This window comes from Natator depressus, chromosome 11, assembly GCF_965152275.1.
Source record: "Natator depressus isolate rNatDep1 chromosome 11, rNatDep2.hap1, whole genome shotgun sequence".
Taxonomy (NCBI): domain Eukaryota; kingdom Metazoa; phylum Chordata; order Testudines; family Cheloniidae; genus Natator; species Natator depressus.
The window spans coordinates 37019916-37038355 of NC_134244.1; the positions used below are offsets into that span (position 1 = coordinate 37019916).

The following is an 18440-nucleotide window of genomic DNA, read 5'->3' on the forward strand; positions in this document are numbered from 1 at the left end:
GAGTCCCTCTTTTATGAAGGAGTTTCCTATTTGATATAGACAAATAGGTGAGTTGATTTGTCAAGCATAGATTGCAAAACATTCGAAAAACTTCCGCAAATGGATATAAATAATAATAGTTTGTACTTATGGAATGCTTTTCATCAGGAAGTCTCAAAGCATTTTATGAAGATTGTAAAATGGAAAGAATAATGTTTACCAGATAGGTAAATGAGGCACAGAGAAGTTAAGTGACTTGTGCTAGGCCAGAAAGCAAGTCAGTAGCAGAATCTGGGATGAAACTGAATGTAACTGTCGCCATGATAGGCATCATAGACATTAATTTAGTTTACACAGATATAAAACTATCTCTCAAAGCTTTCAGCCCTGTACTCAGTCTATTAGACCACAATTGTCTGTCTTTTCAAATATAAAAGCAGCACATATATTACATTGGATCTTCTGTTAAGACTGAAGGCAGTATGAGTCTGAAAGTGCCTATGCAGCCTCCATTTGTGCACATACAAACATGCAAATGCATTTACATGTGCACACATCTTTGTACACTCTCTCTTATGCAAAAACATTATAGAATGTACTGTAAAGTGCCTTTGGCCTGATTCCTACTAATAAGGAGTAACTGAGCTGCTATGCAGAGTCACCTTCATTAAAGCAGGATCAGCTTCCCATGCTCTCCTGGTCATCACTTTGCATCTTATGCTTATCCATGGAACTTTAGTACCTGCAGCTCAAACTCAGATTGCAGTAATGAAATGACAACATATGTTCTATTATATAACAAGGCCTGTCTTTGGTTGTTTATAGTTCTTATCCATATGAACTACAGTAATAATGGGAACCTGCTGAAAAATATATTTTTCAAACAATACTTTTTAAGTGATAACATTAGTGAAAAGCCATTCATAGGCAAACATTAAGTTTTTCAATTTATCATTAAACTGTTAATGTGTAATTACTTTTATTTGTCTTTAGGAGGTGAAAAGTAGTAGTCAGCTCACAGTATCAAGCAGCAGCAGAGAAGCTGAACAGAATGAAGTGACCTCCAAAGGAACTCAGTTGGAAGCCTTTCAAACAGAAGAGGTTAAGTGTATCAGTTAATAATTATGTCACCAGGCCACTGTACAGAGATGCTGATATTGGGACTGCATATTTGCTTTGCTTTTTAACTCTGTTAGCACTTAGTATAACAAGATCTCAATGTGCTAGTGGAAACTTCCCTGATTTTGTGGCAGGCAATCATTTTAAAATAAGTGTTTTATAAGTGTTGCTTCAATGTGTTGATTAATTGGGTTTTCATTCATAAAACATTTGTTCTGAGTATCTCCATGCAAATAGAAAACTTAGACATATTACACTAAATCCTGCATTAAAATTAAAATTTTGTCCACAGGTTTCTTATGTTGAACAATCTACCCATCAGACAAGCAAGGCTTCTAATTTCACTCAACATATTGATGAAACAGGTAAGAAAATCAGGAAGATTTTAAGCAGGAGAATAAAGACTAAGAAATGACAAACAGCATATACACTTGGTCCCACAAAAATACCATTGTTCACAGTTGAATATGGGCCCAGTAATCCATTTCTGTTCAGCAAAACACACCCGTTGACTTTGATGGGATTTACATGTTTCAGAGTAGCAGCGTGTTAGTCTGTATCCGCAAAAAGAAAAGGAGTACTTGTGGCACCTTAGAGACTAACAAATTTATTTGGGTATAAGCTTTCGTGAGCTACAGCTCACTTCATCGGACGCATGCAGTGGAAAATACAGTGGGGAGATTTTATATACACAGAGAATATGAAACAATGGGTGTTACCATACACACTGTAGCACTTTATAAATGAGGTGGACTTTAAGCCCATGTTAAATGATCTACTGACTTGGGGCCATGAAGAAAAGCCATTCTCCTAACATTTGTTAAAACAAAAACCCATTTATGCAAATGTTTATAAATAGTGAATAACAACGGGTAAAATTAGGGTTGAAATAACAGCTCTGCAGAATATGAATAATGTTCTTGAAAGCTGATTTTTCAGTATTCAGCCAGCTCTAGTCCTGACATTAACACAAGTTATACATTGCAAAACAATATGTGATATGTTACTCTTCAATTATTCTATGGTTTTCTGTGTTTTCATCAGAGTAATTCTCCAGTTCTGCCAGGTTGAGTGCAATTGGTTTAGTTGAATAATTTTTTTAAAAAAATAACTCACTGTTAGACAATTATAATAAAATACTAGGCTTAGAAAAACCCTTTTGTTCTTCTTTTCTTATTTCAGTAGTCAATGCAACTATGAATGAAGAAATCCCAAAGATTTCAACACAGTTTTTAAAACAGCACTTTGAAAAGACAGCCCAGGAAAAGGCTCTTCTCTCAGACAGGGAGACTGCAACACCTGCAAAGCTTACTAAGGTCTGTGCTTTTAATAAGGGGAATTTCTGTATATGCAGAACAGAAGTATTTAGGTTAGCCAGAATGTTGAAACATTGCCCTTTGTGCAATTGCTCAAATCTCAGCATATTCATATTTTGATCATTTAGTTGATTTTTAAAATAAATAACATTGTGGAAATTGTGGGAGCATGGATGGGTTTGGAAACTGTTTACACATTAAGTAAGAAGTAATGAAAATTATATTAAGTAAATCTAACAAATATATTTATATTATATGATAAACACTGTTAAAAGTAAAGCTTTTTTAAAAAATCTTTGTTTTTCCATTGTCTTCCTCTGCTGCATGCAATCTTCTCTCTCTCTCCTTTGACTCATGTAAAAAAAAATACTATTTTTCTTCAAAATTTTTGGTGGACATATTGGTTCATCAGAGGTAAACGCAGAGAATATCAATTTCATCAATGAATGGAACAAATATAAACTGCTGATAAATGATACAATGTGCGTTGGTTGCAGCAGAGAAAGCAAAGCTGCAAAATCACTGTGCATCTCTTTGAAATAAGTACATTACCTTCCTTATATAGGCTGTGTTAAAACAGCATGTTCCCTTTAGGCTCAATTCTACAAGGTTCTGAGCAACTCCTGGAGGTGCTGGGTCTCTTCAGCTCCCATTGCAATCCCATTGCTCAGCATCTTGCAGGACTAAGCCCTTTGAATAGAATGAATAAAAGTTGTGGTCTTAGAAATGATTTCTTTAAAATACTAATTTTGTCCCCTAAAGATTGAAAATGAGTTCCAAGAAACTGTATGGCCTTCTGCAGTGAGCTTCTCTTCTACTGCCACTGCTTCAGCAAGTAGAGTACACGAAACTTCTGTGACACAAAAAACAGAATATGGAACTGCTGCTGCTGTTACAGCTTACACCAACTCCCCTAAATATGGAAGCACAGAAGAGTTTCCCCCTCCTCCCCCACCAAACATACTACAAGTGCCATCAGAAATGAAAGAGTTTTCCCAGTCCCCTGAACCATCCATCTCTCCAGCAAAGCCCACAATCCCCAAAGACTTATATTCAAAGCAAAGAAATTTATATGAATTAAAACGTTTATACAAACATATTCACCCAGAATTAAGAAAGAATTTAGAAAAAGAATATTTTAATGAAGTTTCTGATATTGTATCTAGTAAGGTTGAAATAGGCAGCTATGTATCAGGAGATGTACAGCAAACTAGATATGTCTTTGAAAACACTCGTAATAGCCCTCAGAAGTGTATGAGCCCTGAGAGAGAATACCTAGAATGGGATGAAATCCTAAAAGGAGAGGTTCAGTCTATGAGATGGGTCTTTGAGAACCAGCCTTTGGATTCAATCAAAGATGAATCTCCTGAACTGAGCAACATTAAAAGCATAGGAGATCAAGAAATCATTGCAGGTGGAGATGTAAAATATACTACCTGGATGTTTGAAACACAACCGATCGATGCCCTGGGTACACATTCTTCAAACTCTGCAGAAAATACAGACAAAATTCCAGATTTATCGAGAGGAGATGTCCGCACAGCCACGTGGATGTTTGAAACCCAGCCATTAGATTCAATGAATAAAATTCATCATGACAATGAACAAGATGAAACTTTCATTAAAGAAATTACCGGAGGTGATGTCAAAACTGTGAGGTACATGTTTGAAACCCAGCATCTGGATAAGCTTGGGCAGCTACACTCAGTGGATGAAGTTAACTTGCTGCAGCTCAAATCTGAGCTTAAAGAGGTTAAAGGAGATGTGAAGAGAAGCATAAAGCATTTTGAAACTCAACCAATGTACGTTATTAAAGACATCTTAGGTCAAATATTGGAGATTAAAACTGTTCACCGAGAAGACATTGAAAAAGGAGATGTTAGAACAGCACGCTGGATGTTTGAAACGTGGCCCCTGGATATGATTAACAAAGATTCTGTGGAAATTAAAGTTGTTCGTGGAATCTCTATGGAGGAAAGCATTAAAGGTGGTGTGCACAAGGCAAAGTGGGTGTTTGAAACACAACCTTTGGATACTATCAAGGAGGACTCAGAAGTATCTGTCACTAAGAAGGAAGCTATTCTAGGGGCTGATGTCTGTAGAAAATGCTGGATTTTTGACACTCAACCTCTCGATACCCTAAAAGATAATGATGACCCAACTCATCTGCCACCTGAAGAAATAATAGGAGGTGATGTAAGCACTACTAAACACTTATTTGAAACACTACCAATGGATGCTTTAAAGGATAGCCCAGATATTGGTAGGCTTCAAAAGGTGGTTGCCACTGAGGAAGAAAAAGGTGATGTGAGACATCAAAAATGGATTTTTGAGACTAAACCTCTTGAACAGATTAGAGAAGAAAGAAAGGAATTTATAACAACAGTGAAACTTGAAGAAGTTGACAGAGGAGATGTGAGTAGCTACAAACATATATTTGAATCAAGCAATTTAAGTAAATATGATGAATCACATAAAATCCATGTGGAAGGAATAAGGAGAGGAACTGTAGAGTTGAATAAAGCTCTTTTTGAAACAACTCCATTATACGCAATTCAAGATAGTCTTGGGAAATATCATGAAGTTAAAACAATTCGACAAGAAGAAGTTTTAAGAGGTGATGTAAGAAGCTGCAGGTGGCTGTTTGAAACAAGGCCTGTTGACCAATTTGATGAGAGCATTAAAAAAATCCAGATTATCAAAGGAATATCTTCACAAGAAGTAGAATCAGGTGACGTGAAAACAGCTAAATGGTTGTTTGAAACTCAGCCTCTTGATTCTATTAAATATTTTAACAATATGGAAAGCGAAGAAAGTAAAACAGAACAGACTACAGACATTATTAAAGGAGATGTAAAAATGTGTAGATGGCTGTTTGAAACTCAGCCAATGGAATCACTGTATGACAAGGTTGAGATAGTGACTGACAGTGAAGAGGTACATAAAGGAGATGTCAAAACCTGTACTTGGCTCTTTGAAACCCAGCCGCTTGATGCAATAAAAGATGAATCGGAAACAAGAGTAAAATTACACACTGTGAATCAGGAGGATATTCAAGGAAGTGATGTCAGTACAGCATGTTTCCTTTTTGAGACAGAAAATCTAGAAAATATACAAGGAGAAGAAGAAAAGGAATTCAAACGAGTAGTGGAAATTGATATCCAGCCTGGGGATGTTTCCACCATGAAATATAAATTTGAAAACCAGTCACTAGATTCCATACATTTCAGTTCAGAGGAAGTTTTGGAAAAAATTAAAACTGTACAAAGTGAAGATATACAGAAAGGAAATGTTCTACATTGCCAATGGCTTTTTGAAAACCATTCTATTGATGCAATAAAAGAGAACCAAGAAGATGGTAGATTAGTCAGAACAGTTACAGATATACACGGTGGGAACGTAAGAAAAGGCTGCTTTATATTTGAGACATTTTCATTAGACCAGATTAAAGATGGATCTGCAGATACCACCACCAAGAAAACTATTAGTGAAGAAATAACAAAAGGAGATGTGAAAAACTACAGAATGCTGTTTGAAACCCAGCCACTTTATGCAATTCAAGACAAAGAAGGGTATTATCATGAAGTGACAACAGTTAAGAAGGAAGAAGTGATTCATGGAGATGTACGTGGGACTAGGTGGTTGTTTGAAACAAAACCTTTAGGATCTATTAATGAATCAAATAATGTGTATGTTATTAGAGCTGTCACCCAGGAAGATATTCAGAAAGGAGATGTGAGCTCTGTCAGATACAGGTTTGAAACACGACCACTCGACAGAATTTCAGATGATGAAAAATTAATTGTGCCCACTATTGACAATGTCCAAGGTGGTGATGTGAAGGCCAACAAACAATTATTTGAGTCTGAAAGACTCAATAAAGGCATGTATGTAAGAACAGTAAGTGTCAGTGAAATCCAACGGGGCAATGTTAAAACTTCCACTTGGTTATTTGAAACACACCCTGTAGATGAGATTAGAGGAGAAGGGTCAGAGTATAAAGATGTCAAGACAGTCACAAAGGAAGATGTGCAAGAAGGTGATGTTCAGCATGCTGTGTGGCTTTTTGAAAACCAGCCTTTAGATTCCATTAAGGAAACTGATGAAAGTGAAATAAAAATAACCAGGGAAGAAATTCCTCAGTCAGATGTAAAGACAACAACATGGCTTTTTGAAACGACACCTTTCCATGAATTTAATGAAAATAAGGTTGAAAAGCAAGAAATTATAGGGAAAAGTATCAAAGAAACTTTACAAGAACTTTACTCTCACAAAGTCATTGAGTATCATGGAATTATCCTTGAGGAAGATGAAATTGGAGATGTCAGAATGGCAAAATATAAACTAATGAATCAAGAGACTCCTAAAATACAAAAGGAAGAGATTATTAGAGGGGATCTAGGAAACATAATGATGAACCTGTTGTCCAAAAGAAGCAGTACCAAAAGAGAAATTACAATAAATGAAGATGAAAAGGGCAATGTCGATTTGACCAAAGCTCAATTATTGACCAGATCAACAGATGTTCATGTTGAAAAAGAAGAGATAGTGAAAAGTGATATACAGCAAGCTATAAAAAACCTGTTTAGTCAGGATAGTTCTGTAAAACGAGGAATTTTAATTCAGGAAAATGAGAGAGGTGATATTAACATGACACTCTATTCTCTCCTTCACAAAAGGGCTGACAATAAAATCCAGCATGATGAAGTGATAGGTGGTGATGTGAAACATACTATTCACAACCTTCTGTCTTCCACAATGAATAATGAAATATCCCAAAGAGCTAAAATAGATGATTCAGAGAGAGGCAACGTTCAGTTTTTCACAACATGCATAGAATCCGGAGCTTTGGATTATCTGAAACTACTTCAGACAGGGTCAATTGAAACAATTACAACCAGGAAACAGGAGGAGGAGGAGGAGGAGGAGGAGGAAATAATTGGTGGTGATGTAGAAGGCACAAAGCTGTTACTAAAGAAACAGAAGTTTCAGATTCAACGTACAGTTAATGAAACTGACATCATTCCTGGAGATGTGGCTAATGCAGTTAAAATTTTTATGACAGAGCCACAAAATACATCTTGTCATGTACATAAACAAGATATTATAAAAGGTGATTTGAAAGCAACTTTAAATTCCCTCAGTCAGGCCATAAATCAGACAACAGTTACAGAAAAGGAAGAAATTATAAAAGCCGACATTCTCACAATACTGAAGTCTCTTAAAGAATCAGCCTATCAACTGAAAGAAACAGAGAAGCCTGATGTCATCCCTGGTGATATTAAGCAGGCCATTGAGTCCCTTGAAAAAGAAATAACCACAAAAACTGAAGTTCTGAAAAAAGAGGTTGTTCGAGGTGACCTTGAGTCAACATTAAGATCTTTAAAAGAAGCTCAGAAGTCTTTCAAGCGAGTAGACACAGAAGATGTAATCAGAGGAGATATTCAGACTGCTGGACAAAACATCCTAGAAGACTCTGCAGAAAAGAAAATGGTACAGCTTCAAGTAAGTGGTCATGGAGATATAAAAAGCACCATCCAGACACAGGATATAGCCAAGCACCAAAGTAACAGGTCACATAATCTGCAAAAGAATGTTAAATCTGTCCATGAACATCATGAGGAAACACATGCTGAAAATGAGACTTTCCTCAAAGAAGGTAGACAAGGTAACAGAAAGATCCATTTAGAACAAGAACAGAGCACTGAGTCAATTGATGTAGATAAAAAACATTCAGAAAGTTTATCTAATTCTCAACACATGGTCATCAAAAAAGTGGATGAATCAAAGGATAAAAGCAATGTAAAAAAAGAAGCAAAACATGTGACCAGCCAGTCTTCTTTCCGTGGTAAAGTTAAGAGAGATGTGAGAACAGAGAAATCAGAGACATGTAGAGCTTTGAAAAGGGACAGCACCACCAGGGGTGTGCAGTCCATAGAAAAAATAGCTGAAAAGAAACAGAATCTACTTCATGAGCATAAAGACAATGAATATTCCAACCTAAGCTGTCAGAAGGAGACAACACAAAAGGCAAAAATGTCAACTGATGTTGACTGCTCCAAATCCAGAACTACACGACAACCAATTAAAATGCCAGCTAGTGGGATTTCTAAGGCCCCTGGCCATTTTCTAAAGCAAGAAACAAAACAAGCTCAGCATTCTAGAGACGTTTTTGCAGAGAATGAAATAAACGTTCAGCTGGGGCAAGCTGTAGTTTCCATGACAGCAGAACAGAATATAAACAACAAACAAGAAGTAAAAGTCACACAGGAAGTACTCAATAAATTTAAAGAAACTGAAAGGAAGCAAAAGAGAGATGTTCATCAGAAAAATAAGAAACCTGTAGGACAGTTTATAGGAAAGACTAAAGTGGAACCTGCTAAATCAGACTTCCAATTTGCAGTGAAAAATCCTGTAAATCCAGCCAAGAATGCTGTGGGGAAAGATAAGCCAGAAATAGATTCCTCATCTACTCCACCACCATCACCCCCTCCTCCTCCACCACCACCATCAGTAGCATCATCTGAAATTGAATTTCCTCTGCCACCTCCTCCACCTCCATTAATGATGCCATCTGACAGACATATGTTTTCTTCACCTCCATCACCTATCAACAAGACCAAAACTGAGTTTGATCATTTTCCTCCTCCCCCACCACCGATAGATGACAAATCTGAAAGTGAGTTTCTGCACCCTCTCCCTCTACCGCTCCCACCCCCACCCCTGGTGATTTTTCCTACTTCTCAACCAAAGCAAAAGAAAGAACATTTTCCAAAATATCCAGAACAGTCACTGCCTAAGCCACTGCAATTTAATGCTCGGGCTAAAACATCATCAGGTAAACCAGCTGGGGTTCCATCTTCAAATAAATTCCTCAAAATGCAGCCTTCTAAGGGGCTAGACATTAACAAGTCTAAAACGCCTCCGAAAATTGAACTAACTGTTCTTCAGACACACAGAGAAATGGATATTACCACAGCAGCAGGAGAAAGCAAAAATTCCACAGCTCTGGTGAATGTGGTTAGCTATGAACAGAAACAGGAGACAACTGATACAAAAACAGAAGGGGTAAAAAGGCCATCATCTGTTTCAGAAGTGATTAATCCTCCACCCAAAGCTCTGCAAGAGACACCGCTGGCCAAGAAAAGAGTGGTCTTTCCTCTTAAAAGATCTCCTTCCCTTCCAGCAGAGCCAACACAAATAAAACCGAAACCTTATGTCAGAAAATTTAAAACCCCTTTAATGATTGCTGAAGAAAAATATAGACAGCAAAGGGAGGAGATGGAGAAAGTGCAAGTCAAAAGATTTTGTCATGAGACTGCCAGAACAAACAGCGAGATTCGGGGAAGTCCAGTTCAAACAGAGTCAGTAAATTGTGTACCATTTCAAAAATCAAGCAAGCAGGATCAAACTCCTTTACAAGGTTCAGTTCCCCCTGTAACTCCACAAAAAACGACACCCTCTGATTCTGACTTTCAAGTCAGTTTACAAGCAACAGGATCTCGAGGTAAACAACTCTCTGCATCATTAATAGTATCATCAGCTACTGAGCAGCTTCAAAACATTTTAGAAACCTCAGCAGAAGATCATATTAGAAAAAAAGTACCACAAGGTTCAAAGGATCTTACAAAACATAATTTATCTTGTCAAATGGAACAAATCCATCAAGAACATACTTTGCATAAGGCAGAGCAGCTGAAGACTGTGGAGCAGTTGCACGTGTCCAAAAATAAAATTATCTCCCCTCATTTCAAAGTTAAAACTATCAAGCTTCCAATTGTAGATCAAAGCTTACATGAAACACACAAAGATTCTGAGACTCACAAAAAACAACAGGAAACTAATGTTCAAAATGTTGTCAAACAACAAAATCGGGAAAAACAGAGAGAAGACATAAGTACTAATGCTAGGAAAAAACAAAGTGTTGCAAAAGAATATCACCAGAAGCATGTTGATGGAAAGGTGCTGAGAGAAAAAACACCTTTAGAACACATAGAGAATATGCAAGAAGTAAGCCAAAAAGATGGCAGTCAAGTGAAACAAAAATTAGTTAATGAGAAAGAAACAGAAAAAGGAGAATTCAAGCATGAGAAAGTCTCAATGGCTAAAGTAGTAAATCAGGGCCAGGTTTGTCCAAAAGAAGAAAAAGTAACAATTCCAGAAAAACAAGATCAGTTTAAGAATAAATCAACAGAGAAAATAGTCAAGCAAAACGTAATTGATACACGTCATGACTCACAGACTCAAATTGTTGAGCAAAATAATGTGTGTGTTTCTGAAAATAAAGATCAAAATAAAAAGTTATCCCAGCAATATAATAGTCTGCAAGAAAGCGAATGTGTCAAAGACAAGGGCATACAACTAAAACAAGTCCTTATGAAGAAGACAGATCCAAAACAAGAGATTACCCAGAGCAAACCTTTATTTTCTCCTCCATCAAAAGGATCTCAGCTGAACGATGAAAAATTTGCAGTAGATATATTAGAATTCTTAAGGAAACGGGAGGAACTGCAGCAAGTTTTGTCAAGAGTGAAACAGTTTGAAGCTGAGCCAAATAAAAATGGTATGAAAGCATTTCAGACATTTTTAAATAATATCCCAGTATGGCTTATAGACCAAGAAAGAAAGAAAAATATAGTTCATATTGCAACAGAAAATAATTTAGAAAGGATGACAGAAGAGCTATCAAATATTAAAGATCAAGCAGTCAAAATACTAGCCTCATGTGAAGACACAATCCAGACAGCTATGATGGCCACAAAAACAGTGAAATCCAGAAATGACTCTGTTAGTTCTGGAGGCTTGTCACAGAAAATATCAAAAATCAGCATTGGCTCCAACAGAAGAGATTCACATCAAATGAAAGAGGTTATAAAAGAAGAATCAGTGCACCATGAAATTATACAGCAGTCCAATGGAATCAAACAGACAGAATTCAGAACTTCTTCTCAAGCCTTAAAAATGCGATCGCCATCACCTACTTATATAACAATTGAATCTAAACGGACAGAATCTCCTCTGAAGGAAGCACTCTCTTCATCTTCCATCCAGAGAGAAAGTATTCCTGTTCCTCCCCCATCACGCAGATCTGCAACACCAATATCTACAATTCGAAGGCCAGCCTCTTCCCCCTCTCCTCCAAGGAGCCGTTCTGAACAACTGGCCAAACTGAAAGGCACCACAGCAAAGCTATCTCAAGGAGTAACTCAACACTGGTCAGTAACACCAGTTCCAGTTGTAGAAAAAAGATCAGAGATTGTTAAATCTCCTGCAACTCTTCGTAGACAAATTAAGATTGAAACACATGCTATGATGGAGCCTTTATCCTCAGCAACGATAAATGAATCTCAAGTAACTGCTGGTACAGTAAAGGACATAAAAGAAACATGTGAAGAAAATAGAAAAGCAGAGAAAAACAACAACGACACGCACCAAGATCCAGTAAACATTCCAGAATGCTTAAAGCCACATACAGTGAGTTTTAAGGTCCCTAAAATTGACCAGTCAGGGCTTACTCGTAGGTTTGAAGCATCTGAGCAAATAAGACATACAAAAAAGGAACCAGTCACAGTAGTTGAAAGAGTAGACTATGAGAGTGTAGATGAAATGGATATGTTATTAGGGAAATCAGAGGACAATCCAGGATTTGATGTGAAATCAAAGAAAAGAGTTTTTGAAAGGGGTGGAATGAATAGCAAAATAAAACAAGACAAACACACATTTAGCAAGGATGAATTTGAACTGACATCTCTGGAGAATCAAAAGCAAAAAGATACCTTCAGAAACTCTCCTTATAGGCAGCCAAGAGACCCAAAGAAAGGTATATCTTATAAACAAAAGCAATGTGAAGATAAAGAGCACTCATTTGAACCCCTGGTTTGCTTGGAAGCAAAGTGTCATACTGACCATGCTTCTGGTCTGGGTAGATTTGCCAACACAGTCACTGAATCAAGGATTGCCACCTCTACATCACAAAGTGCTGATGGTGTGCAGTCAGGATTTGGCTTCAAGCATGCACCTCCAACATATGAAGATGTAATCTCAGGACACATTTTGGATATTTCTGCTGCTGATTCACCAGAAGAACTACTAAGGAATTTTCAGAAGACGTGGCAGGAAAGTGAAAGAGTGTTTAATAGTCTTGGCTACAGTGTCTCAGATACTTCTGAAGCTGAAGTGAAAAGTAGTTTCCACCAGGAATCAGCATTTATCAGTGGTAAATAAGCATGCAAAGTGTGAAGAAACCTTAACAACTTTTTTTAAAAAGTGATTCAACCTCAGTATATTGTGCAATTAATGAAAAGTGTGTTTATAATCAAAGAACAAAGTAACATAAAACTAACAAAACTTTTCCTCACTTTTGCTCTCTCTTTTTCTCTCAGCAATCTTTAATCATTTTCCCTTTCCAAACGCTTTAAGTGATGTGCTGAGTGTGTGACTAACAAATACTGATATGTAGCGTTTTAAGGACTTTCTTGCCAAGGTAAATATTGCATTTGAATTAGTATTGGAACAAAAATATGTATAGAATGCATTTCATTTCTTACAGCAGCAAATAGCTGGCATTGTGCTTTTAACTGAGATAAATAGTTAAGTGACTTCTGTGTTTGCATGCAATCAAACATAGCGATAATGGTATAACAATCTGCATGTTTTATATGCATCTGTTCTAAGTTTGCTAAATCACAAAACTTGAATTTGAACAAAATGAATTTTGTTTAGGGTAGGTTTTAATTAAATGTGTGCAAAAGTAAAGAAGTTTACAAAATTTAATGTGAAAACTTTTGCTATTTCTTGTTGGGCAAATTCATACTCTTCTGAAATATTATCTTGCATTGAAATACACAAAAATGCAAAAGTCACTTTCACACTACTGTCCATTGTTCGGAGGGAAATATCCCCTTCCTCTCTCTTCTCTAAGGGCCCTGCCATTCTGTGAGACACTTCCTTCTCCCACAGAGGCCTGGGTCCCCGTGGCTTCAGTGCTCCATCCAGGCCTGGGAAAATGAATCAAAAATGTCTTCACTGCACAGTTAATTTGGGGTCTTACTTGTATTTTAGCCCAACCTTCTCTACCATCCACACAGAAAAACCACTGACCCAAATTTGGAGCTGCTTTACGTTAATTATATTATATTGCAGTGTAGTTGCTCACACCCATGCTAGGATACTATGGTGCTCAGACAGGATACCTGCCCCCTGGGTTAACTGCACAATGAAGACATAGCCTTACTACACTCACTGTCTCTAGCTTAGGTATATATTTCTAAGGCAGAGGGTATATCTACACTTGGTGTGATTCCCAGCTCGAGGAGGCATACACAGGCTAGCTCTGATTGAGCTAGTGTTCTGAAAACAGAGTATAGCTGCAGCAGCATGAGTGGTGGGAGGGGCAAGCCACTCTGAATACATACCTAGCATCTTGGACCGGTACATACTTGGGGCGGCTAGCCCCTCCCACCACTCTGCCGCCATAGCTAAGCTCTGTTTTTAGCCTGCCAGCTCACAGCTAGCATGGGAATGTCTCCTGAGCTGGGAATCACACAACCCAGTTCCTCATGTGGACATCCCTTAGACAGTCAGGGAACCTGTCAAAATACTGTGTGAGTTCAACCATGGGCCTTCCCCTCAGGCTAACAACAGGAAACTAAATCCAGACTGTACTGCAAAGAGTTGTTTGAAATTTTCAGGGACATGAGTACAAAGATAACTTCACAATCAACTTTGATTAGACTATTCACTTATGGGGAAATTTTTGCATTCAGGTAATTTCTAAGCAAATTTTGAAGATTTTTAATTTCTCCTTGGATTTTTGCACAGCTCTAGGAGATACTGGCACAGTTGTGTATTCTACACTGCTATTCTGTCTTGATTTACGAATTGCTATAAAATCAATACTAGCAGGCAAATACAAATAATATAACAGTAGAGCGGGCCACATTCTCTGCTGGTGTAAATGGGTGCAGAACTCTGTTGATAATGGAGCAGCACCATTTATATCAGCAGAGGATTTAGCCCACTATAATGCTGTATTATTTGTATTTGCCTGTTAGCATGGATTTGATTTGATTCATAAATCAAGACAGAATAGCAGTGTAGCTTTCTGCAGATTGTCTGTTATCTCTGTCTCTTCCTGCCCCTCACCTTCCTGAAATAAACTTTCTACTGGTGCTTTGTACTTTGGAGTATAGCTAGTTTCCTTTACAATCAATTATGCTTCATAAAAGAAAGGATTTGATATAATTAGCTAATATCAGTATTGTAGCTAATTCTCTCTTGCAAATTAACTGAACAAAACACCAGCCATGAACATGAAAACTGTAAAAATAATTATATCCCTATCATATTTGCAACATATGTGCGTGTAGTTTTCAGGTTAATGCAGTAATGAAGTTCCTTGATGTGCTTCTGGCATAATTAAGCAAAGCTTTCTAATCACAGTTTCAAACATTCACCCTCTGCGTATATATCTCTAAATGACATTGCAGATTGAAAGAGGTGCGTTCTATATAAACATACTCAGTCCAACTTAACATTCCTTTTTATGATACCATCTCACTTTAAGAAACAAATGTTTATTACATACAAAGGGCCAAATTCTGCTTGGCTTCCTGAAGTGAAGTCCTATTCAAATTCATGAAACTACTCACCAGAAAAAGTAAACAGGATTTTGCTTTCAAAGTATTACAATTAGTTGAATTATAGTTTATCCCTAAAATCTGTAGATTACTTATCAATTCATGGATGAACTGACAAAAATCAATCAGCTTTGCAGTTTTCCATATAAACCATTCATTTTGTGCATGGACTGATAAAGTGACATCTTTTAGAAATACATTCTAACACATGGCTGAGGACCGATATATGACCTTTATAAAATATTATTTCTAGAAACTGCAACTTCAGGAAAAGGAAACATGCATACTTTGTCAAAAGAAAGTTTATCCAATGGAATGTCTACTTGTCAACAAGCAAATCTTTCATAAATCATGTTTCCGATGTCACCACTGCGGCAGTAAGTTAAGGTAAGGAGGAACTACCAATTCATTCACAGAAAATCTGCTTTTGAAGTCCAAGTACTGCTGTAACTGGCAACCCTGTTCCTATCAATGCTAACCAGCAGATAGAGCTTTGGATCAGAAGTCAAGAGAGCTGGAAGCTCTTCCAGGCAAGGATTATAGATCTGATCCTGTACTTCTAATGTCAATAGGAATTTTTCCCTTTACCTCATTGGGAGCAGGATCCAGGCCTAAGTAAACATACACACGATTAAATCCTATCATCCCAGAAAAGGGCTGAAGTGTGCTAATAGAGAAGTGAAGAGAAGCTTGGATGGTACTGCATGTTTTCCACCTGTTCTGTAGGAAAATAAAGAGGACTTCAGTGGTTGTCATATACACTAGCAACTGTCATGAACTTTAAAAAAGCATAAACATAAAGTGCTAGAGATCATTCCTCTTAGCAGCCTATACTTTCATTAAGTTTAGTCCATTTACTGTAAAGTGTTTCTACAGCTGTAGGAAATAATCATCTATATATTTTAATTATTATTTTTATGATATAAAAGTGAGGTTCTTGCTACCAAAAATTTTAGTTTTTATAGGAATTTACAATACATAAAGTTTCAGATACTAAAGATCCTTTTTTTGGTGAGACCCATATATTAAAATTAAAAATAAATGTTATTTTTTCTTTGCTAAAATATACATAAAGATATCTATAGATACTGTAATTTTTGAGTACTTATCAGGTCAACTAAAATAGAATATTCTTGGTGTATTTATTCTTGGTAGATCTGTAGATGCTATCAAACAACTTTTCTTCCATTTGACAGCTTGGGAAATTACGCATCTCTCCATGGACAAGCATACTGTAAACCCCATTTTAAGCAACTTTTCAAGTCTAAAGGAAATTATGATGAAGGTTTTGGACACAAGCAACACAAAGAATTATGGAGTTCCAAAGACCAAACAAGCTCAGTTGGCAATGTTCATGCTGAAGAGGTAAATCCAAATATTGAGACAACTATCAAATCTAAGCTTAATACAGAAATTGAACCAGACTTGTATTCAGATATTCAATATGTGCATTCTGAAACTCTGGATGACAATTTGAAAAGATCTACAGAAAGAGGCAAATTAAAAATTACATGGCCTCCTTCTACAGATCATGTGATACCCCAAAAAACATTTTCTGTTGAAGAAGAGGTTAAAATGAATAAGCCAAAGTGGCCCCCAGAAGGTTTTGCACAAGAAGCCTCCAGAACATACACAAATATACCTCTGGGCAATAAAAATGAAACTCAGCTAGAAAATACCCATAGTGATCTCAGAGAGAAAGGAGATCAAAAGAAAGATGACATTGTTGACTCACAACAAAATCAACAGTCATCTTTTAGTTCTATGTCTGAGAGGGAAGAAGTTATAAATTTCAATGAAGCAAAGATAACTGAAGTAGGCAGTAAGGAAATAGATGAAAAAAATGAGAATGTGGAAGATAAGATGAATGAAACAGAAGGATCAGAGAATAGAGAGGATAGTGGAAAGGATATTAATGAACATAATGTGGTTATGCAGAGTGCTGAGAAGAAGCAAGATGAAAAAAATAATGAATCTGGTGGTGTAGAAGTTTTACAGGTTACTAACATTGATAAGGAGACAGTACTAGATAATTATAAAGAGTTTAATATGAGTAATAATAATAATTATACAACTTTTTCACACTTGAACATCTGTAGACAGGAAACCTCTCTCTCAGTTATACCTAATCCAGTAACAAAATTAAGTCATGCAAATCGCACCATGTTTGAATATGCTTTCAAAAACCTAGAAAATCAACCAAGAAATGCAGAACTACTTGGTATACCTGAATTGCAAGAAAGCTCTTCTAGAGATTTTGTAAATATTGCACTTGAGAAACAAAACTCCAAAGATAAAGTTACCTCATATAGTCTTGTTCAAATTAATACAGATGCCACGAGTCAAAAATCTTGTACCAGCAACGTATTAGTTTTAAAGGAAACCACTAATACAACATTCCCTTTTGATACCAAGTTGCTAAGCGTTGGGGAAGAATCAAAAACTGACAATAGCTTACATACTACTTTATGTGATAATGTGACAACACCTTGCTTTCCTGAAAAAGACGGCATGTTTTTAGACATTGGTCTGTTACATTCTGTAGACATAACTAAAAATGCTTCCAGTCCATATTCAAAAGAACATGGGAATTCTGATATGGAACTACATGATATCAATATCTGTCAAGAAGGTGAAATAACAGAAGTGTCAGCAAATGGCACAAGCACAAGTTCAGATTTACTGAGCTCAAGATATATAGCTGTTCCATCATCTCAAGGAGATAAAGTCAAGTCTGATTATCTCACTGTAGAAGAGCAAATCAAAAGAAATAGATGTTATGATGATTATGAATAAAACAAATGATCATCCAAAATTGTCACTCATAAAGTATGTGGTAAAATATTATTTATGTCTACAATTAGTGGGTTAGGCATTTCTGTAATCCAGTTATTCTATAGCACTTCTTAAGGAATTTAATATACAGAGATTATATATGAATGTTTATTTGTATTATATATCACCAATTATTCATATTTTATTTTTGCTTAAATTATCTTTCAGTCAATGGAGAGGCAAAAATATGATGAGGTTTTTTTTCAGTTCAGGATGCACATGATTTGTATTTCTACAATTCTTTATGCTGCAGGCAATATTTTAAAATATGACTTTCCTGCTGATCCATGCATTAATTCCAACACTGTTCTTTATCATTTGTAATGAACTAAGAAGTAATGCACCTGGTGTGCAGAAGAATAAGGAAAAATATTTCTACAATTTTTTTTCATGCATTGTTATTTCTATAAGTAAATAAGCTGTTTCTCCATGATAAATTATGTAAATTTTTCTTGTTAGCTTTTATTAGAAAAGTATTTTTCTAGCAACAACATGAAGTACTTGGTTTGAAATGGAATAATAATGAAACAGGGGCTACAACCAATGGGCAAAT

At 36.4% G+C, this 18440-nt stretch overlaps 1 protein-coding gene across 1 annotated transcript in view; it reads left to right on the forward strand.

Annotated features, from left to right (window-relative positions):
- XIRP2 (xin actin binding repeat containing 2) overlaps nt 1–16376 on the forward strand; it is a 157936-nt gene extending 141560 nt beyond the window's left edge. The window contains exons 5-10 of the mRNA XM_074967494.1: nt 973–1080; nt 1391–1463; nt 2281–2414; nt 3177–12630; nt 15306–15439; nt 16249–16376. Of these exons, the coding sequence (XP_074823595.1) occupies nt 973–1080; nt 1391–1463; nt 2281–2414; nt 3177–12630; nt 15306–15400 (9864 nt within the window). The 3' untranslated portion in view covers nt 15401–15439; nt 16249–16376. The remainder of the gene's footprint in view (nt 1–972; nt 1081–1390; nt 1464–2280; nt 2415–3176; nt 12631–15305; nt 15440–16248) is intronic.
- The last annotated feature ends 2064 nt before the right edge of the window (nt 16377–18440 follow it).